We start from the raw sequence: 18,779 nt of genomic DNA, 5'->3' as shown, positions 1-18,779 counted from the left end.
TCTGGGGTGTTTTTCTGACTTCTTTTATTATGGGAGAGAACTTCCCTTTGAATTTGCAACGTGGTTGTTGAAATAAAATGCAAGTGGGCATTTCCACATGTGAGTCTGTATAGGAGGGAAACTTCATGTCCAAGGGTTTTTCCCCACCCTGTAGTTTCTTTCTTTGCCCGTTGCTTTCTAACGCAACAGCCCAGTCAGGAAACGTGAGTTTTGCAGAAATTTGAGTGTGGCTACTCGGGTAGGGGCCTGTCTCGTTCACGGTAATAGTTCAAGAATTTTGAGCTGTCATAAGCTTAGTGGAAGTGGAATAATTCCAAATACGATATTTGGGCTGTTTCTAACGTTGCTGAAGATATTCTCTCTTTGCTCTTTTTTTTTTTTCCTGGTTTCTTGGAAAAAGAAAGAAGATACATGTCAAAACCTCTGGCACTCCCACTGTGTAGAGAAGTGTTGACTTCTTGAGGCCTGAAATTTTCTGTGGTAATAAATACTCAAGTTTTCTCAAAGTTTGGGTAGGTATTTTAAACAGAGTTAACCAAGGTGCTGTCACAGACATTGTAAGCTAATCCATGGTTATGGTGACAAATGAGTGTTCATCAAGCAAATTCGGTTTCTTTGAGATTGTGTGCAAAACGAAGGGTAGGTGTTGGGGAGGTAACAGTAAGGAGGAGAGGTGGGCAGTGTGTGGTCCTTCTCTGTTGACAGCACAGATTGCAAATCATGTTCCTAAAGTTACCATGTTTCTGTTAACTTCTCAACATTTCGTTTTCCTGACAGAATTACTGTGCATGCCCACTGTGTGTTTGTAGTTAGTCCTGTGAGCCCAAGAACGGTGGGGCTGTAGGAACAGGTAATCCTAATGTTTGTGAAATGGATCAGTCTGTTCAGCTTCACTGATCTACCTGTATGGTGACTGATTCTGGCTATCCAGAAAGGGATCAGGTGTTTTTGCAGACAGTGCGCTTGTGCATTAGAAGGAAGCATCGTCTTAAGATATTTTGGTTACCTACTGGAAACAAGTATTTCATAAATTAGTTCCTTCTTAAATTTTAATGGAAGCTGCGTTGCAACAAAAACCATTCAAAGCTCTCTGGAGTCAGAGCTGTTGCCTTACAACCATCTATGAAATTTTTTTAATACAGAAACTTTGTTCTCTGAAATGTGTTTTAAACTTAAGATAAATATTGATACTACAATATTACTGCTGAATGCCATGCTTGGGAGAAAACTAACCTAATGTGCTTCTGGCCTAATGTGCTTAACCTAATTTGTTCTTCCTTAACTGGAAATAAGACTTGTGTTTAAGGAGCAGAGTTGATACTGTGTGCTTATCTGCCCCAAGGGACTTATTTCATTTTTTTCAAGGACATGCCTTGTAAGCAAGTTATATCATTGTATACATAAACATTAAACCAAATTTTAAATGTTCTGCCCATAGTGAAAGCAGTTAACATTTGGAATGTCTACTCATGAACAAAACCTACAACAAAGAATCATTCTTTTAAGAGTAGCTCTGTGAATTGGAAGCTTGTCAGTGCTACTGTTACAAGTTTTACTTCAATGGATTTTATAAATTAAATGGGATACTTGTGCTTTCCAAGAGCAGGTAACAACTGTGAAGAAAAGAAATCTGGTAAACTGACAGTTATTGAAATGTTGTTGAAAATAAGCTTTTAAGAGAAGTGTTTTCACATGTTTATAGAAAAATGAAATAATTAATAGAAAATATGTTAAGATTAATACAAAGCAATAACTCCAATTGCAGAACTCCAGTGTTTCACAGTTTTCTCACATCTATTTGTAAGGATTCACCTCCTTGTTGTGTGAGCAGAGTGGCATTGGTCAGCATTTTTTCTTTTGCTGTTATTTCTCCTCAGTGTTTCACTTTACAACACAGCCAATTAAAGTTGTTGCATTTAATATTAAACTGGTGTATAGATGCATGTTGCTTGGAAACTCTGGTGTGGTTGAGACTTGTGCAATACAAAGTGGCCAAAAACTTCAACATGGTTGAGTGGCAGTACCCAAATGCTGAGTACATAATTCTTAAACTAAAGCATGTGTAATTTTAATGAGCTTTTGCATTTCAGAGTTTTATTATATATTGAATATATGTTTTATCTTAAACTGTCCCGTGGGGTACTTAAGTCAGCATAACTTTCCAGGGTTATATTGCAACCTGCGGTGTTGTACATCCTCCTTTTCCGTTCATATATTGCAGGTGTTCTTCACTGAAATTTTAAGTATAGTTGTCTGCAAAATGAGCAGTAGCCATGAGAAAGCTGATAGATTTTGCCAGTGCTTCTCCATATTCTAGTAATTGTGTTTTAGTACAAAACTGAGTGTCATGCTGCCTAAAAGGCAGGTGCCGAGTCTTGCATTTACACTTTGAATCCCGTATGAATACCTAGTCCTTGGGCAAGTTACTTTTTATCAGACTGCAGATGACAAGAATATTTGAAAATCCAAAGTCCAGACAAGCTGAATTAGGTGAGCAGGGGTGGTTTGAAAATGTAGGAAGAAAAGCTGGATCCATTTCATCCATTTCTCAGATTTGCCAGGACTAGACACCAAGTGTAAATATGACTATGGATAAGTAGCTTTCCTTAATGATTGTTCTTTCAAAAACTTGGGATTCCCCTTTTAGTAGTCCCTGAATACTGATCTCTGCTTGGCAGCTCAGTGAATACAGGATTCCCATGGCTGTTGTCAGAGCACGAGTTTTGTTCCAGGTCTGCAGAGTCTGTCTCAGGAATGCCAGGCTTGCCCTGTCTGAACTTCTCTTCACCTGCCCAGAGCTTTGTTGTGGCTTGTTTGGCTGTTAAAAGTTTTCTCGTGACCAGGTGGCTATTGACTGACTTGTTTTGCTTTGTTTCTCAATCTATAGCTGCATGGTGTACATAGATACTATAGATCCTATAACAAGCAGGTTTTCTGTGTAGAGCAACATATTTATGATTTTAGTGCCATCTAGCAGATGAATACCAGTCTGATACAAGCAGGGCCTTGAAAACAGGCATGGGATGTGGTGTAGAGGACCAGAGACATGAGATGTTTAGAGAAGGGACACATGATACTGGAGATCCTGAGAAGAAAAACAGCCTGTAAATATTCAAACTGCTTTGTTACTGAACTACTTTGTTACTTTGTTCTTTTATTAATAATAGAGACTAATCATTCTTTGATCACTGTTAAGATTTCAAGCATACTAACAATGAACCTGGCTTTACTTATGAAGTGTGTTTCGTTCTGCCCATAAGATGACTTGCAGGATGCTTGTGTTTGATTCCTCTGCCGTGCCAGTGGGTGATGCTATCACTGCTGTCAGTGCTCACACTCCTGCAACTGGAGGTGCCAGGATAATTTGGTATGTGTTGCAGGCTGACGGTAGCTTTAGTGCAGGTGTCTGGGCATGCAGGCTCAGGTGGAAAGAGTATGGAAACATGGCTTTGGAGACAGCGCTGAGGAAACAAAAGCAGTGCTTTAGTAGGTGAGGGGGGAGGGTGTTAGTTCCGGGAATATCTGAAGGGATGAGTGATCTCAGAGAGAGCTAAATCCTCCAGTGCTCGGTGTTCGCAGCTGGCAATGTTTCCTCAGCCTGAAGTCCTGCTTCTTATGGGTTACATAAGAGTGTGGTGTCACAACAGTCACTGTGTCCAGCAGCTGTGACTTGGGTATCCTTCTAAAAATAAAGCCAAGTTTAGAAGTAATGTGGATGGCAGCATCAGGAATACGCCAGCTGCACTCTCAGCAAGCTAGCAAAGCACATCTGGGGAAGGTGCCATATAAACATAGCAAGTCTGTTCTTATCCAATACTCTCCTGTGAAATGTTTTTCTATTATTGCCTCTCCTGTTCTTTCCCTTAATAGCAGGTTGTAACATGTTTGCAGTTTATTTGAACTAGGTTCAGCCCCTCCTCCATGAGGTGCCTGACAAAGCACTCTTCCTCCTCCTCCTCTTCCTCCTCCTTGATTCTTTGAGCTTCCCAAGCTGAAGAAGATGTTTAAAGGTGTAGGATCCATTCGGAGAAGCACTGTGTTGACAATGACAGGAGCTTCCTTGACTTCACAGATTCTAACTGGCACAAGCTACTTTTAGTCTCAGTGGTGTAATGGGAACAATCTTTTACCTTAAAAAAAGACTGCTTCCTGAATTCAGCTCCTACTGATTTCTCTAGGGGCACTTTCTGTGTAGCAGGTGTTGCTCAGTGAGGAATACAGCACTTTGGCTCAGAATAGTGTAGCAGAAACAAGAATTATGTATTTCATTTAATTAGTGTTGTCTTCTCTGCTGTGCTGTAGGGAAGTCCATGACATTCACCGTCATTCAGCTTTTTTAATAGCACTCTTAACTGTACACTAAAATCTCATGAATGAAAATAGAGGAATTTAGAAGAAAAAAAAAACAGGTCATGCTGAGTATATCCTATTCCTACCAACTGCAGAGAGATCTCCAGCTCCGTTTGACACAGTGTCACCTGGAGATTCCAGCACCAAGTGTTATGGATTTCTTTCCAAAGGTAAACCAAAGGCATTTCAACCATAAGAGAATCTGAATCATTGGATCAAAGAAAGGTTTGGGTTGGAAGGGACCTTTAAAGGCCATCTAGTCCAACCCCACTGCCATGGGTAGGGACATCTTCAGCTAGATCAGATTCCTCAGAACCCTGTCCAACCTCACCCTGAATCTTTCTAGCGATGAGGCATCTACCATCAGTCTGGGCAACTTGTTCCAGTGTTTCTCCACCTGTGTGGTAAAAATATTCTTATTTACATCTAATCTAAATTGACCCTCCTCCAGTTTAAAACCATTACCTCCTTTACTATCACAACATGTCCTGCTGAAAAGTTTGTCTCCGAGATGAAATAAGCTTCCTGGCACTGTGCTTTTGAAACTGATTTTCTAAAGAGACGACTGACAGCCCAAATACCCAAGTGATATTTGGTTCATCCAAGTTTAATTTTGCCAAATTGTTTTACAGCCTCAGTCACTTTGCAGGCTGAAGGGTCTGTTTCTCCCAACTGTAGGATCGACTGATTGCTTCACTCAGCAAGGCTGAGTGAAGGAACTGTGTAAATGGAATTAGGAAAGGACAGAGTAGGTGATCCAGTGTTATCCATTTTTAAGGAGAATCTAAAAAATCCCGTTCCCACACTTTGAAATTATGGGCAGGCAAAGCTACATGAATACAGCAGCCTTTGGGCTGAGGAACATCAGCAGTTGCTTTTTTGCTCATCTGTAGAACAGAAGATTCTGATCACTGAGGAAGGAAAGGCAGTCGCAGTTCTGAGAAACACTTGATACTGAGAATATGGGATTTTCCTGGAAATCAATTAGTATAAGCCATTTATAAGTGCTTTGGTTTCCTTATTTGTGAGGGTTTGGATATCACTCTCCTTCAGTAGAACTTTATAGACACTAATGGAAATAGATTTAAGCTGATTTGTATACTTAGGATGTAGCAGGTTGGGATGAATTGTACGTTCATACAGAGTTATCAGTTAAGTTGACAAGAGGAACAAAGCGATCGATGCCAGCTGTGCATTCAGCCTGTTGTGAGCTGTAATTTATTCTTACAGCTTCCAACTGCACAGGGAAACAAGAGGAGATTATATATTCTTTTGCAGCAGCAAGGTAACGGTACAGAACTTCGAAGGCTAGCTGCCACTGAAAGAGTATGTTTACTGGTGAAACATTTGTTCACTAGTTTATACTGTTAAAGGTATTTCCATAAATGAAGGAGGAGGCACACTTCATCAGATATTTCCTTTTTGTGTGGAAATTCCTTGTTTGCCTTATCGTCTGATGATCCTAAAGCAGCAAGCACTGACAGTTCCAAAGTTGCCTGCTGCTCACAAGGAAGGGGCACTAAAGGCTTTTTTCAACTATCTAGATATTCTAACCCTCTCTTGGGAGCACATTCTATTACTGCCCATTGCAGTTAAGGTAAAGTTATGATGGAGCAGGAAGAGTGCACGATTTGAAAAAAGGGGAAAAAAACCCAGTGCAATTATTACCAGTCACCATTTGCAAGATATCACATCCTTAAGCAATAACTTCAGCTACAGATGTGGAGATGAACTTAGTAACTATGAGTATCCCCAGTTAGGTAGAAGTAAAGAGAACAACAAAAATGTAGTCACTGTTCATAGAATCATAGAATAGTTTGGCTTGAAAGGGACTTTAAATATCATCTAGTTCCAACCCCACTGCCATAGGGAAGGACACCTAGACCAGGTTGCTGAAAGCCCCATCCAACCTGGCCTTGAACATTTCCAACTTCTCTGGGTAACCTGTTCCAATGACTCACTACACTCACAATAATTTCTTCTACTCTAAACCTACCCTGTTCTAGTTTGAAGCCATTCCTCCTTTTCCTATCACTACACGCCCCTGTAAACAGTCCCTCTCCAGCTTTCTTGTAGACCCTTTATATACTGTATATATATACTGTATATACTGTAAGGCCGTAATAAGGTCTCTCCAGAGCCTTTCCTTCCCCAAGCTGATCATAGGAGAGGTGCTCCAGCCCTCTGATCATCTTTGTGGCCTCCCCTGGACTTGCTCCAACAGGCTGACATCCCTATTATGTTGGAGACCCCAGAGCTGAATGCAGTTCTCCAGGTGAGGCCTCACCAGAGTAGAGAAGAGGGGGAGGATTGTCTCCTTGTTCTGGTGTCCCCAGCATCGACTACTCATTCTCTTAGGTGTGTGCTGACAAGGTCAGTTAAGCACTCTGTTTTTGAACAGAAGAGGTAAAGCATGGACTGTGGAAGTGTAATTTCCTCCTCATGTGCCTGAGGCTTGATTTGTGAAAAGCAGTTGAACAGTACATTATGAGAACAACATCCAAAGTACACAATCCCATGTCTTTTAGAGAGGCTTACTGGAAGTGATGCCAGTGAAAGCCTCTCTTCTTGATGGCATATATCCTGCAAAACAACTTCCCAAAGGACTGAAGTATAGTAATTTCTGGTTCCCTTGTTTGAATTCAAGACATCTGACATGAGAACAACTCCTCTGTCCGGTTTCTCTAATTCTGTCCCTTTTAGTACCACATCTGTTCTATTCTCCATAAAACGAAAAGGATTTTATTCCCACAACCCGGTACAATTTATGGTCGTGAGAAAAACTGTAGTATATTTTACATTAAAGAAGAAATTGGTTAGTGTCAGCTCCCACAAACTGGAATGTGATCAAATAAAATTGTAGCATTTTTATTAGTTGTAAAGCATGTAGATGAGAATTATATCAAAGGGCAAATGAAGCAAGAATCCTTTTTTTTTTTACAAATTTAACAGTTTTGTACAATTACCATCCTCATGCATTTCAGTTTATCTTTGAATGTAAAATCTTTCTTCTAGTCTTATTTGAACACAGAATAATCTCAAACCCCGTGCCAATCGTGACAATTTCTTCCAGCTCTTTCAGCTGGACAAAGATATCTGCATGAAAAAGATCTCCTGGGAAAAAGTAGGAACAAAAGCTGCCATGAGTTTGGGACTAGTGAAAGTGCCAAAAAGAGCAGGGATGACAGTTTTTGATTATCCCCCAAAATCTTTATTTTCCAGAGTGCAAATAAAGGAGGAAGATACATAGTGGCTTTCAGAGGGATGGACATTTACGCCCCTGAGAAGATGCTTTGGATTTCATCAGAGGGAAGGCCACTATTTTATTTTTTTCAGGAAAAGAGAGAGCAAAACAGTGCAAGGAGCATTCACCAGTCCTGCACAATATATTCTAAAACACAGGAATGCCTTTAATGTCTTATATTATAAAAGTAATTATCAGAACAGGAAAGATACACAGGCTGAAAAGCGTTATATTTTTTCTCTCAAAATGTGTGCTGTTGATCACTGCTATGGACAAAAGTTACAGGTAGCTTGGCAAATAACTGGTTGTGTAATTATACTTCCAAAACAACAGGTTCTCAGAATTGGCAGATCTTTCAGAAAACTCTAATTGGGAACTGATTGTTCCTGCTCCCCACCCTCCCCACTCTCCCCCCATCCAAATTTGCTTCCATCTGGGGCTGTTCATAAAGCTGCAGTTCTGTCAGTGTCAGAGATGCAGTAATTTCTAGCTCAGGAGTTTTTTGACACACAAAGCTCCTGCTTACCCTGCCAGCACATTTGCATGCATTTGGAAGGTTGGAAACTCAGATATGGCAGGCATTCAGAGGAGACTGGGTCACTGCAGTAGCCTGACTACTCTGCATGTCAGACTTTTATGTGTGAGTTTTCAAAGCCATCATCCTATGCTACTTCCTTCAGTGTTTCTGCTGCTGCCTGTACAGTGAAGGCTGCAATGGAAATTTGCCTCTTCACTTCTTCCCAGGCTTCACGTTGATCAGCTTTGCTTTGAATATCAAACATGGCATCATAGATCCCTGGGAAGGATTCTCCTGCATACTTGTTGTGACTGCTTGGAGCAAAAATGACATGTCTGTGGGGAAAGAAGAAAAATATAAGTATACTTAATAAGACTGACTATTAATGGGGGGGGGGTGTTCATTGTAGGGAACATCTATGAATCCCAGGAAGATCCGAGCTTACTAAATACACAGGAAAGCTAGCTGGGCATATCTTTAAAAGGACAGGAGCCAGCCCCAAGGGCAACATCTATGTGAAAGGGCACAGATTTAGGTCAGGTAGCCTTCTTGGGAAGAAATGACGCATTTGTCTAATTAGAAACAAAACCATGTTACACTTTTTGAAAATGGGAGCTCAACAAACCTGTTGAACTAATTTGGCAGTCTGAAAAAGGGAATAAAACTAGTTGTAGGCGTATCATAAGAAATGGAACAGAAACCTCAAAAGTAACTAAGTAGCTGCATGATGGTCAGCAGATCTGGGAAAGGAATGTAAAAAGGGGGTAAAAATACCTATGGGTGAATTAGGAATCTTCAGAGATCAGAAGTGACCATATTGGATCAGAACTGCACAAAAAGTATTAATTTTATTTGTTCATGCAGGATTTTTTTCCTAAATAATGGATAGCTGTGTATCTTCTCTTAGATTGGTTTGATTTTAAATAGGAAATATCAAAGCACATTTGCAGCATGTGAAGGAGTCCTCCCAAATCAAAATAAACATTAAAACTATATTAATAAAGGCAAGAAAGTAAAAAAGTAAAAAAAAAAAAAATCCAGACAGCTCTAAATGATACCTAACACCCAACAAGAAGAACTGTAGAAAGCAGCAATTTGATTCTTCCCAAAGTGTGAATGACAGTTTATCCTGGGAGGATGGAAGTGTGATTCTCAATTCTACCTGCCTCAGGGACTTCTGGCTTGACATGAAAGACATCAATCAGTGAGTCAGATATATCCTGTCATTAGGTAAAGGGGGATACTGAGAGCAAAGTGAGGTAGTCACACACCTGACACTGGAAGCTGGCTTCTTGTCAGGTATTACTAATAAAAGCACTGAGTTTCTAGAAAGAATATAGTAGTTAATGATTTAAGCTATTCCACCTATAGAAGCAGCTAAACCTGGGGCAGAAGGGACTCTGCAGCACAGCTCATGGGCCTTTATCCATCCTGTGCTGAAAGGTCCCTCCCTCTTCAAGCTCTCTCTTCTCTGCTTCTCTCTTCAACTGACCCTCACTACTCATCTGTTCTCACCCTTATCTCCCTTTTACTCTACCCTCATTTCTCTTTTTTGATTCTCCACTCAATCCTCATTTTGTGCAGGTTCAAAAGAGCAAGCGCTAACAGCAGTAGTACTTCACACCTACTAGTGGAAGTCACAGAGTGTGATGGTGGTGTGGTTTCACCACAGCTAATAAAAGCAGAGGGCCAGACCCAAGGAGAGGAATTTGGCACCACAAGACCGGTGCAGCCAAGGAATTCTCCTCGGGGATTATAAGCAAAATCTACTGCTCACTGGATTGTACCTAAAGCAATGTGTTGAGCTGTGATTCCTATATGAGACCTATACAGAAATTTAACTGGTGGGGGGTTCACCTGCAAAAATACAGTGCCTTAGACAGTGGGTTGAGAAATTACTTGCCTCACCTGTAAAACCTCCTTCCTGGCAAGCCCAGAGGATCAATGAAAGCTCTTTCTATCAACATCAGCTGATCATTCATGATTCTCACTGCGACTGGACTGTGGAAGATGGAGACAGAGACATTTCACACAGTGGGGAAACATGACTTCCCAGTTTCATTTAAACACTTTTCTTCTTTTTTGGATGGAAATAAAAAAGACAAATATGGTCTACAGTTTTCAAAAAAAGATGAGGTTTTGCAAATGAAGATATTCAATACATGTTTTATTAATGCATTGAAATTTCTATGTTAGAAAACAACAAGATTTCACACTACGCAAAATAAAATGGGAAAGTTTCGGGTGTCAGATACTTGCTTAGTGTTAAATGGCATGAGAAAGATCTCAACAGAGAGCAGAGGAAGGCTGAGATTTAGGTCAAGGTGAAGATAGCTAGATTTTGATGCCCACCCATAAGTCAAGTGTCCATACTCCTAGTAACATAGTAAGGATGGGATTCAGTTGCCTAAACACAACTAACTGGTATCATACTAGGTGCCTAGGAGCACCTGGCCTCCACTCTCAGAAAGCACAGGAGTCCCGTAGGGCCCTTAGGTTTGCAAGCATCCTACAGATATCTCTGAAGCATCATCCTCTCTCCTTGAAGTGTGCTGAATGTACAAATTCTGGCATCACCTACAACACTCAAGTGTAGGTGTCTAAATACAGAGCTCAGCAGTGAAAGTTAAAGGTGGACTATCTGCCTTTCCATGTATTACAACAATTTTGATGTCAATCTGACACCTGTAATAAGCTCTACAGCTGATACTATTCATCACTGCTAATTTATCTTAGCCTGTCTCAGAGTTCAAGGGCTCTGTAGAGAGACTCCTTGTGTTGTCACTTGAAAGAAAGAACAGCCACCCTTGGTACCTAAGACAGATTTACATATATGCATACACACACAAACACACACACATATATATATAAAACTTTTTTTCATACTTACTCTTTCTTGTCCACTTGTTCAAGTCTCCTGTGAAATTCATCAGCAGCCTTTGAGAAGTTCACCACAGAAGAAAAAAGAGGATCTAGAAAAGGAAGGACTTCGTGAACAACTTTAGAATATTTACTGAGCCCAATCTACCTTTGAGTTGCCCAATGGGAGAAACTGGGCAATTTGTCTTGCTGATATAATAGCATTAATTTTTTTGTCTTTCCATAAATGATTAGTTTCCCTAGTGCAGACTTTAAAGAGCTGCAAATAGAGCAGTAATAGACAAATATCTTGTGCAATGAGACCAACAGTAAAGCAGAATGCATGGTAAAGTTTTCACAAGTTTTCACATATTCCCTCTACCTGGCAAGGAAAAACTGGCTGGCATTGCAAACTGGGAGATCTGCAGTCTCCTTTTTAACAAAAGGATGCACTGTAGTGTTTAGGTATAAAATGCCTGACTTTTATGAAAAATATCAGCTGTTCCAGAAGGCTGTGAAGAACAGCGGGATTTCGCTCTAGGAGCATGATGTCCTATTCATAGCATAACAGAAGAGTGTGGTATGTGTATTGAACAGCATTAGGTGAGGCACAAAAGACACAGCTGTCTTGGAAGACAGTGATACACACAGTAGATTAAAGTAGCCGAGTCCTGTGGTTGCTCCATGCTGGAATTACAGCGTAGGAGGTGTCTCTGCCACAACCCCACGTGCTGTCCTGCAGTGCTGCCGCGGGATTTTACTTGCTGTGCCTGGCTACGTGCAGTCATAGCTGCAGCTATGGCAGTTGTTTTTTCCTGCCCTGTCCCTGGCAGTATGTCCAAACCATGTGGAGTAACTTAGCCAAAGAAACAGAGGTCTTCCTGTTAATGGCAGTAGCAGCTGTGATGATTTTCTTGTGGTAGGCTCTGTTTAATACAGGTCTGTGAAAATTATCAATTTATACAAGTAATTTTTTTAGAATAAGTAACAGGGGGATGTTATGAGGAGAACTTCTGGCCCCACCAAAACTCAACTCAATTACAAAGAAGGAAATTTTATACCTTGTACATTTTGCCCACAAGTTTTAGAAAATTAGATAAACCAGAGCATCCTCTCTTTGATTGTACAGGAAAATAGGACATAAGATTAGATCATCTCCTAAATTCAGTCCTCTGTTGGTAACTATTATCCCTTCACCGTTTATAAATTCATCACCCAATTTCATGTGACATGCTTTCTGTTCCCAGGACTCCTATTGAAAGCTTTTCTTCAGTCTCATTTGCTCTTCTGTTTCTAGCAAACTTATTTATTCATCATGAGCCTACACTTTCTTCTTCTTGTATTAATATTGTTGTTTAGTTTATGCAATTAGAGACACAGATTTTATGTATGCAATTTGTTTGTGGACTGCAGCATGGAGAGACCCATGTCACCTTGAGAGGGTGGGAATTCACACTTGTCCACAACTGTGACAATAGCTGTGAGTTTGCCAGAGGACAGAGTTCTGCCCTGCTGACATCATGGTTATATCGCAGCAACAGATTATATTTCAGAAGCAGTAGGAGGGGATTTAAGAGGGGGAAAAAAAAAAAGAAAGGTCATCTGAGAATATGTAAGAAACTTTGTGTTCATGTTCGTTAGCTATTCAGTGTTGTCAGTACTGGTTATTTTAGAAAATATCACATTTCTTTTTTCCCCAAACTTTATTTCCTGATACCATATTACTACAAGCCTGTATTTTATGAGAAAAGTTTCTAGCCTTCATTGTTGCAGAGGAACAGCTGAAATGTGAATCCAAAGGCAAAAAAAGCCCTTAATCTATTATTTTAAAGGACAATTAAAGCCCTTAATCTATTATTTGGAAGGACAATTATGTGATTTATTCTGGTTTAATTAACAATTTTCTGACATTCAGTGTTGTCAATAAGCAATTCTATGAAAATGTTGAGTGAAATGAATTTTAATTTTCATAGTACTGTAAAAGCTACCTATGCATTTTAATGCACTCTGATGCAATAGAACAAACAAAAAAAGTTAGAAATTATAGTTTCATTCAAGAAATAAATTAAAACAACAAGCATGAGAGAAGAGACATGAAAATAATGAAAATACTGAAAAACATGCCTTGCAAAGAAATGGTCAAAATTACACATTGATAAAGCTGTTAAGGAGATGTTTAGTGGTATTTGTGTAAAAAAAAAAAAAAAAAAAGCTAAAAAAATATTGCCTCTACATTCTAGGAACAAGAGTAGATGCATTGGTTAGAAGGTAGTTTGGTCAACTTCTAATATGAAATAGAGAAAAAAACAATGAAAATAAATTATTTCACATAAATTTTAGTAGATGTTCTGTTACTACAAAAAAAATTTTCAGATATGCTGAAATATGCTGCAGTGAACACTAGACAATATTGAAATAAATCCCTGTGTTATGCAGAATCTCAGACTAGATGATCCATCACACAAGGCTTTCTCTGTATCCAGAGGCCTTTTTACAAAAAGGAGTGTCTTTTAAAAACAGTCAAGAATTTTTCACCTAAACCATTACATCAAGTTTTAAATGTCATTTTTAATTATCCCCAAAGGTGGATTCAATTTGAGTTACTTCTAATGCATAGTCCAAAAGAGGACTGCATCTCCAAAAAGCTAATTTATGTCTCTAAATTATTGGTCCATCAGATGGCAAGTGAATTAGGACTGACTGAAAAATCTCCTTAGTACAGAAACACAAGAAGTTAACAAGGCAAGAAGGAGAAAAGAAGAAAGAGAGAGAGAGAGAGAGACAGAAAACTACTGTGGAAGCCATCATAGCCTGGGACCCAGAGCACTCTGCTGCTTCAGACCTGTTTTATATGCTACAGAGAAATGTGTTCAAGTGCTTAGCAAATGGATGTATTAATGCAGGAGAGCTAGCAAAATGCTTCTGTGGCCTAAAACTGGTAGCCATGCACTGAGGCAGATGGTAAACAAGTTCCCTGGAGGTCAGATGAAGTCTTTGACGCAGGAGGAGCAGGCGCCTGTGTCTCTCAACTTCCAAGAAATCACCATAAGCATTTGATTTGTCTTCTTTTTTAAGCAAGAAAGTGAAAAGCAGGCTGAGATATCTCTCTATTCTGCATCTGAGGTCCCTGACTGCCCATGAGCACCTTAATAATACCTATATTTAATAATATGCATGAAATTAGAGGTTCTTTCTTATGATAGCAAAATTCAAACAGGAAAATAAGGAATTCAGTTGCAGAGCTGTAACAGATATGACATGCCCCTGCATGATTCTAATTAACATACATAAGAGACAGTCTTGTGGCTATTACTCACCAAATGACACTTTGTAAAGTTTCAGCTTTTCTTCATGCTTCTTGGCCAATTTATAAATTCTATTGCTATATCCTTTTAAGGCTTCTCCATAATCTCTACAGTCGAATGGAATGACCTGGGAATCTGCCAGTTCATAAACCAGTTTTCCTCGTAGCTGGGCAATTGTTAGCTGTTTCTTGAAAGTGGGGTCGTAAAATTTTTCCACTAGTTCAAATGTCTCATACCCAGTGTGATAAACAGGATAATTGCTGAATTTGTCTGCTTTCTGGAAAAGATCAAGGAAATTTGTCAGTGCTCTGTATTCTGACTGCAGTTAAGAGATGTATTGATCACTTAATGACTATGATGTTTCATACAGTTTCCAAAACAAAAACCCTATTTGCTACACAATACAATTTTCTATTCTTCATTTTTATTTGGTCATCTTAAGAAACTAAACCAGTCTGAATCCATGGACTGTTGCACAGGATTAAGTGAAATGGCTTCCTTCTCTCTACCTACACAGACCTGTCTTCAGTTCTGTTGCACAGAGATTGCCTTCACCAAGAGTGAAAACAGTTTTGGGTTTTGGATAGCAAAAGTCCTCAATCACAGCCCCTTTTTATCTTGCATAGCTATTTCTGAACACAATCATGGAAGACTTGTATATTAAAAAGCTTACTAATAGCATGGTGAAATGAACTGTATACCTTCAATCAAATTCTATAAATACCTTTCTGTGAACTTGACATCCTATAGAATATACAACAACACTGTAACATGTTTTCTTCTGTAGACATTTAGGTTTCTTGCTAAATTAAGAAATGGCACTGATATACAGTCCAGTCAAAGATGCTTTGAAGCTTGTTTATTAATTCTGAATAAATGCTTGTTACAGGATGACTGCTCAGCACTATCAAAATTTTTCAAGCAATCTGGCAGACTTACCCTATTCTTGGTGTAACGAGCTCTGCCTGATGCAATTCCCAGTCGCTGAAAATAAGCTTCAAAATCACTGCCTGACCCCAGTTTATTTATTCTACATGTAGAAAAGACAACATCTTAGTGAAAGCATTTACTGAACAGTAGTAGTAATTTATGCAAAATGCAGATTTTTCAGAGAAATTGAGGTCTGTTCTTCTGGAGGGCACATAAGGGACACTGGTAAGATCAGAGACTAGATGAGTGGCAAGCTTAATTACTTAACTGATTTTATTCCAACATGCTGATTCAGTATTCAATACTGCTAAGAGGATCTTTTGAAGGTAGCAATCCTGATTATGACACTGACCACATTTCAAAAAACAAACAAACAAACAAACAAACAAACAAAAAACTCCCTCACACATTATGCACAGGAGACATAAAATTGTATCAGACGTGTCTCTGCCATCTTAAAACATCAATCAACTATTTCCAAACTAATATGAATTGGGCAGAAATATATGTAAAGACAGATGTGTTTATGTACTTGGCACATTCCGCAGGAGACTCCAAGACTGATAAATAATTTCCACTGCAGAAAGTGATCGGCATTGGTACCTACGGGTCACTACTGCCATCTGGTGGGGAGATGTGGCATGACAGGGACAGAAAATGGCAGTAAAGACGCCTAATATTCCAAGTATCTTCACATATTTACGTTTGATATTAAGTTTTAGGTTTATATGTCTAGCCTGGTGAATAATTTGTGTTTCTCAGCTAAAAAAAAAGAAGTTTCTTCTGCTCCAAATGGAGTTCTTCTGTTAGTATAAGTTTCTGCAAGGAACTAACTGTATCAACTGAGAAAGATCAGATCTGGTAGCTTTTTCAAAAGGAAGAAATCTCAATGAGTCTCATGAATCCAGAAACTCATCTTAGCAGGGCCAGAAACATGCAGGACATTTTGGTCAGACAGAGGGGCAATTCTGTTTACCTTATGCGAGTAATGCTGCACTGTGAACAAGATTCAGCTCTCTGAGTCACAGGCTGAAAGACTGATGAGGACTTTTAGTACTTTCAAATATGAAGTTTTAACACCCTCATATATAGATTTGTAATTTAATACATTTATATCCCTTGTGTAAACAAAGAGTAATTATCAGAAGTTTTTTAATGGCCGCTTTTCAATTACTGCTCTAGGCAGCTTCTTTCAACTGAGCATTTGCTTATCCTAACAATTTTATCTCATCTAGTTGGTGACTAAACTATTTTTGAACTCTTTCCCCACCCCGCTTTTTTTGATTGCTTTCCAAATTGCTTTTCTACTAATTAAAAGTATGAGATTTCATAATGTTATCATAATTTTTTTAAAAAAATTATTTTACTATAAAAGATATTGCTAAAAAGTCACCTTACGCTAAAAGGTTTTGTACTGCTGTCATAAATAGCACATCTCAAAAAATTCTGAAGAGTAGACATGCTATGATATGATAAAATATTGGGAGAAAAAAACCCCAACAAATTAAAATCTTACCTTGGATAGCTGTTATTTTCAGTTCCAGGGTCTTTCTCAAGCCAGCTCTCATAAAGAGACTTATTTGCATAACCCTCATCAGGGCTTAAAATCTGGAGAGGAAAATATTGTAGTCTCATTGGAAGTACCTCTAACTCAATTCATTGTCAAAGGAGCCCTTTACAGCCACCTGCATCATTCTTTACCAACAGTATTACTGCATGCAGGGAAGTACACATACACTGTTTACATTTGTGACACATATTTATGGATCCCAACCACAAAAAGCATCTCACAGGCACTTGGAACCAACCACAGACAGTAGGGAAAAGCAGGTTAAAGGATACTAGCTAGAGCTTATCTGCTACTGGAAGACGTGGATTCTAGGACTTCTTACCACCTTATAGCACTGTGTATGTACACACACAACAGCATATCTAATACTGTGAGACTCTTCCAGCAGCCAGGATGCCCCAGCTGCTCTCCTTTCTGCAGGCAAGGGGAGATGACAGCCATAGCCCCGTGGAGGTTTGCCCTGCACAGCAGCAATATTCTCTCAACAAGGCTAAAACTAAAATTTGATTGATTTTTCTATAGGAAAGTTACAAAAGAATTGTGCTAGAAGGAAGGGTTCAAACCAGTCATCCTACAGCAGTGCCAAGGGGACTCAACCAAGACTGGAGAATCATTGTGTAAAACATTGTATGTACAAATGCAGGTCTCACCCTTACCTTCAAAAAACCAAAAAGCTCTGTAACCAGGATGGAAAAGGTAAATATTAGTGCAGTCATCATGCTGCCAGGAGAACTATGAAAGTGTGTAAAATTAGTTGACCAAAGCTCTTACAAAATCTGAGGCAGAGGTAAAAATAAACCAAGACTCCAGCCTTGGTCTCCATGTACACTTAAACAACCTTTAATAGACATGGTCCTTTAAATATAAGGTTGCTTGTGATGTATAGAAGATTGGGATTTTTTTTCCAAAATCCAAAGCATAAATGTTCATGGCTAGATACATGGCCCCACCATATTATTGAGACTTAAATTCTGCATTGAAAAACATACAGACTCCAACTTGAAAATCCAAACAGTTCTGACCTCTGAGATGTTGTCAGCAGCTAGCAGAAAAATAACAACTTTGTGAAATAACTGCTTGGCTGCCATCATTTTCAGGGCACTTTGATTAAGTCCTAGGGCTAAAATGAAAACAACACATTAATAAGTGCAAGCTGAACTCTGACATATGGGAGCAAAAGCACTCCATGCTCTGTCAAAGATATTGTTCTGACACATCTGGTCATGTAAAAACCTTTGCCCAGCTTCTTCGTACAACACTGAGAGTATAGTAAAACATACTATTTGCCCTAACTTAGATCCAAATCTAGAATCAGCATAAGCTTCCTGCTACCTCAAGGAAGATGCAGAGTTCTTTAAGTATAACTGAAGCAGTGATGATCAGAACAGGGGAATTGAAATTGAGCTATTGCAGACACTGTCTGGTGATGACCAAATGTCTAAACCCTAGCAGTGGAGCAAGGCCAAAAAAGACAGTCAATGGCTAAATGTACTATCTGTATGCAGAGGACCACAGTTAAATGCAGAACTCCTTGAAAGAGAACACTTCATGTGTACACTACATTTCTTTTTGGTGAGAATTGGCTCACTGAAAAATAAGAAGATTAAAGAGATCTTTGGATTTTGGACTGTTTAATATGAACAGAAATAACCTTCCTTTGGACATGCATAATCAGATGTCAGGTTGTCAGGTTTTGTATTGTTTACATCATGCTTCTACAGTTAAAAGTTAACATAACACGGAATAGGAATTCTTTTTAAGTCAATCTTAAGTACTTTGCATGGTACTTTAATGGAAATTTTCTACTCAAACCAGCAATAGTTGAATAGCTGACTTAAGATCAAGAATGAGGTACTATTTTTAGTCCAGAGCACCTTTTTTAACTTTGTTTATCTTTTGCTGGAAAATGTCTTCCTGGGTAAGTGGCTTGCTGCAGACAGAAAGTAAATTATTTTATCCAGGGCCTGCAGCACTAAGGACATGAAAGTTTTTATATACAAAAGA

At 39.0% G+C, this 18,779-nt stretch overlaps 1 protein-coding gene across 1 annotated transcript in view; it reads right to left on the bottom strand.

The window, feature by feature from the left end:
• Nucleotides 1–7,202: 7,202 nt before the first annotated feature.
• LOC135409460 (N-acetylated-alpha-linked acidic dipeptidase 2-like) overlaps nucleotides 7,203–18,779 on the bottom strand; it is a 31,980-nt gene continuing 20,403 nt past the window's right edge. Inside the window, 6 exon segments of the mRNA XM_064645027.1 lie at nucleotides 7,203–8,446; nucleotides 10,020–10,112; nucleotides 11,002–11,083; nucleotides 14,288–14,552; nucleotides 15,215–15,305; nucleotides 16,722–16,813. Of these exon segments, the coding sequence (XP_064501097.1) occupies nucleotides 8,257–8,446; nucleotides 10,020–10,112; nucleotides 11,002–11,083; nucleotides 14,288–14,552; nucleotides 15,215–15,305; nucleotides 16,722–16,813 (813 nt within the window). The 3' untranslated portion in view covers nucleotides 7,203–8,256.

Source organism: Pseudopipra pipra, chromosome 2 (assembly GCF_036250125.1).
Source record: "Pseudopipra pipra isolate bDixPip1 chromosome 2, bDixPip1.hap1, whole genome shotgun sequence".
NCBI lineage: Eukaryota > Metazoa > Chordata > Aves > Passeriformes > Pipridae > Pseudopipra > Pseudopipra pipra.
This window is presented reverse-complemented; position numbering and strand designations above follow the sequence as displayed.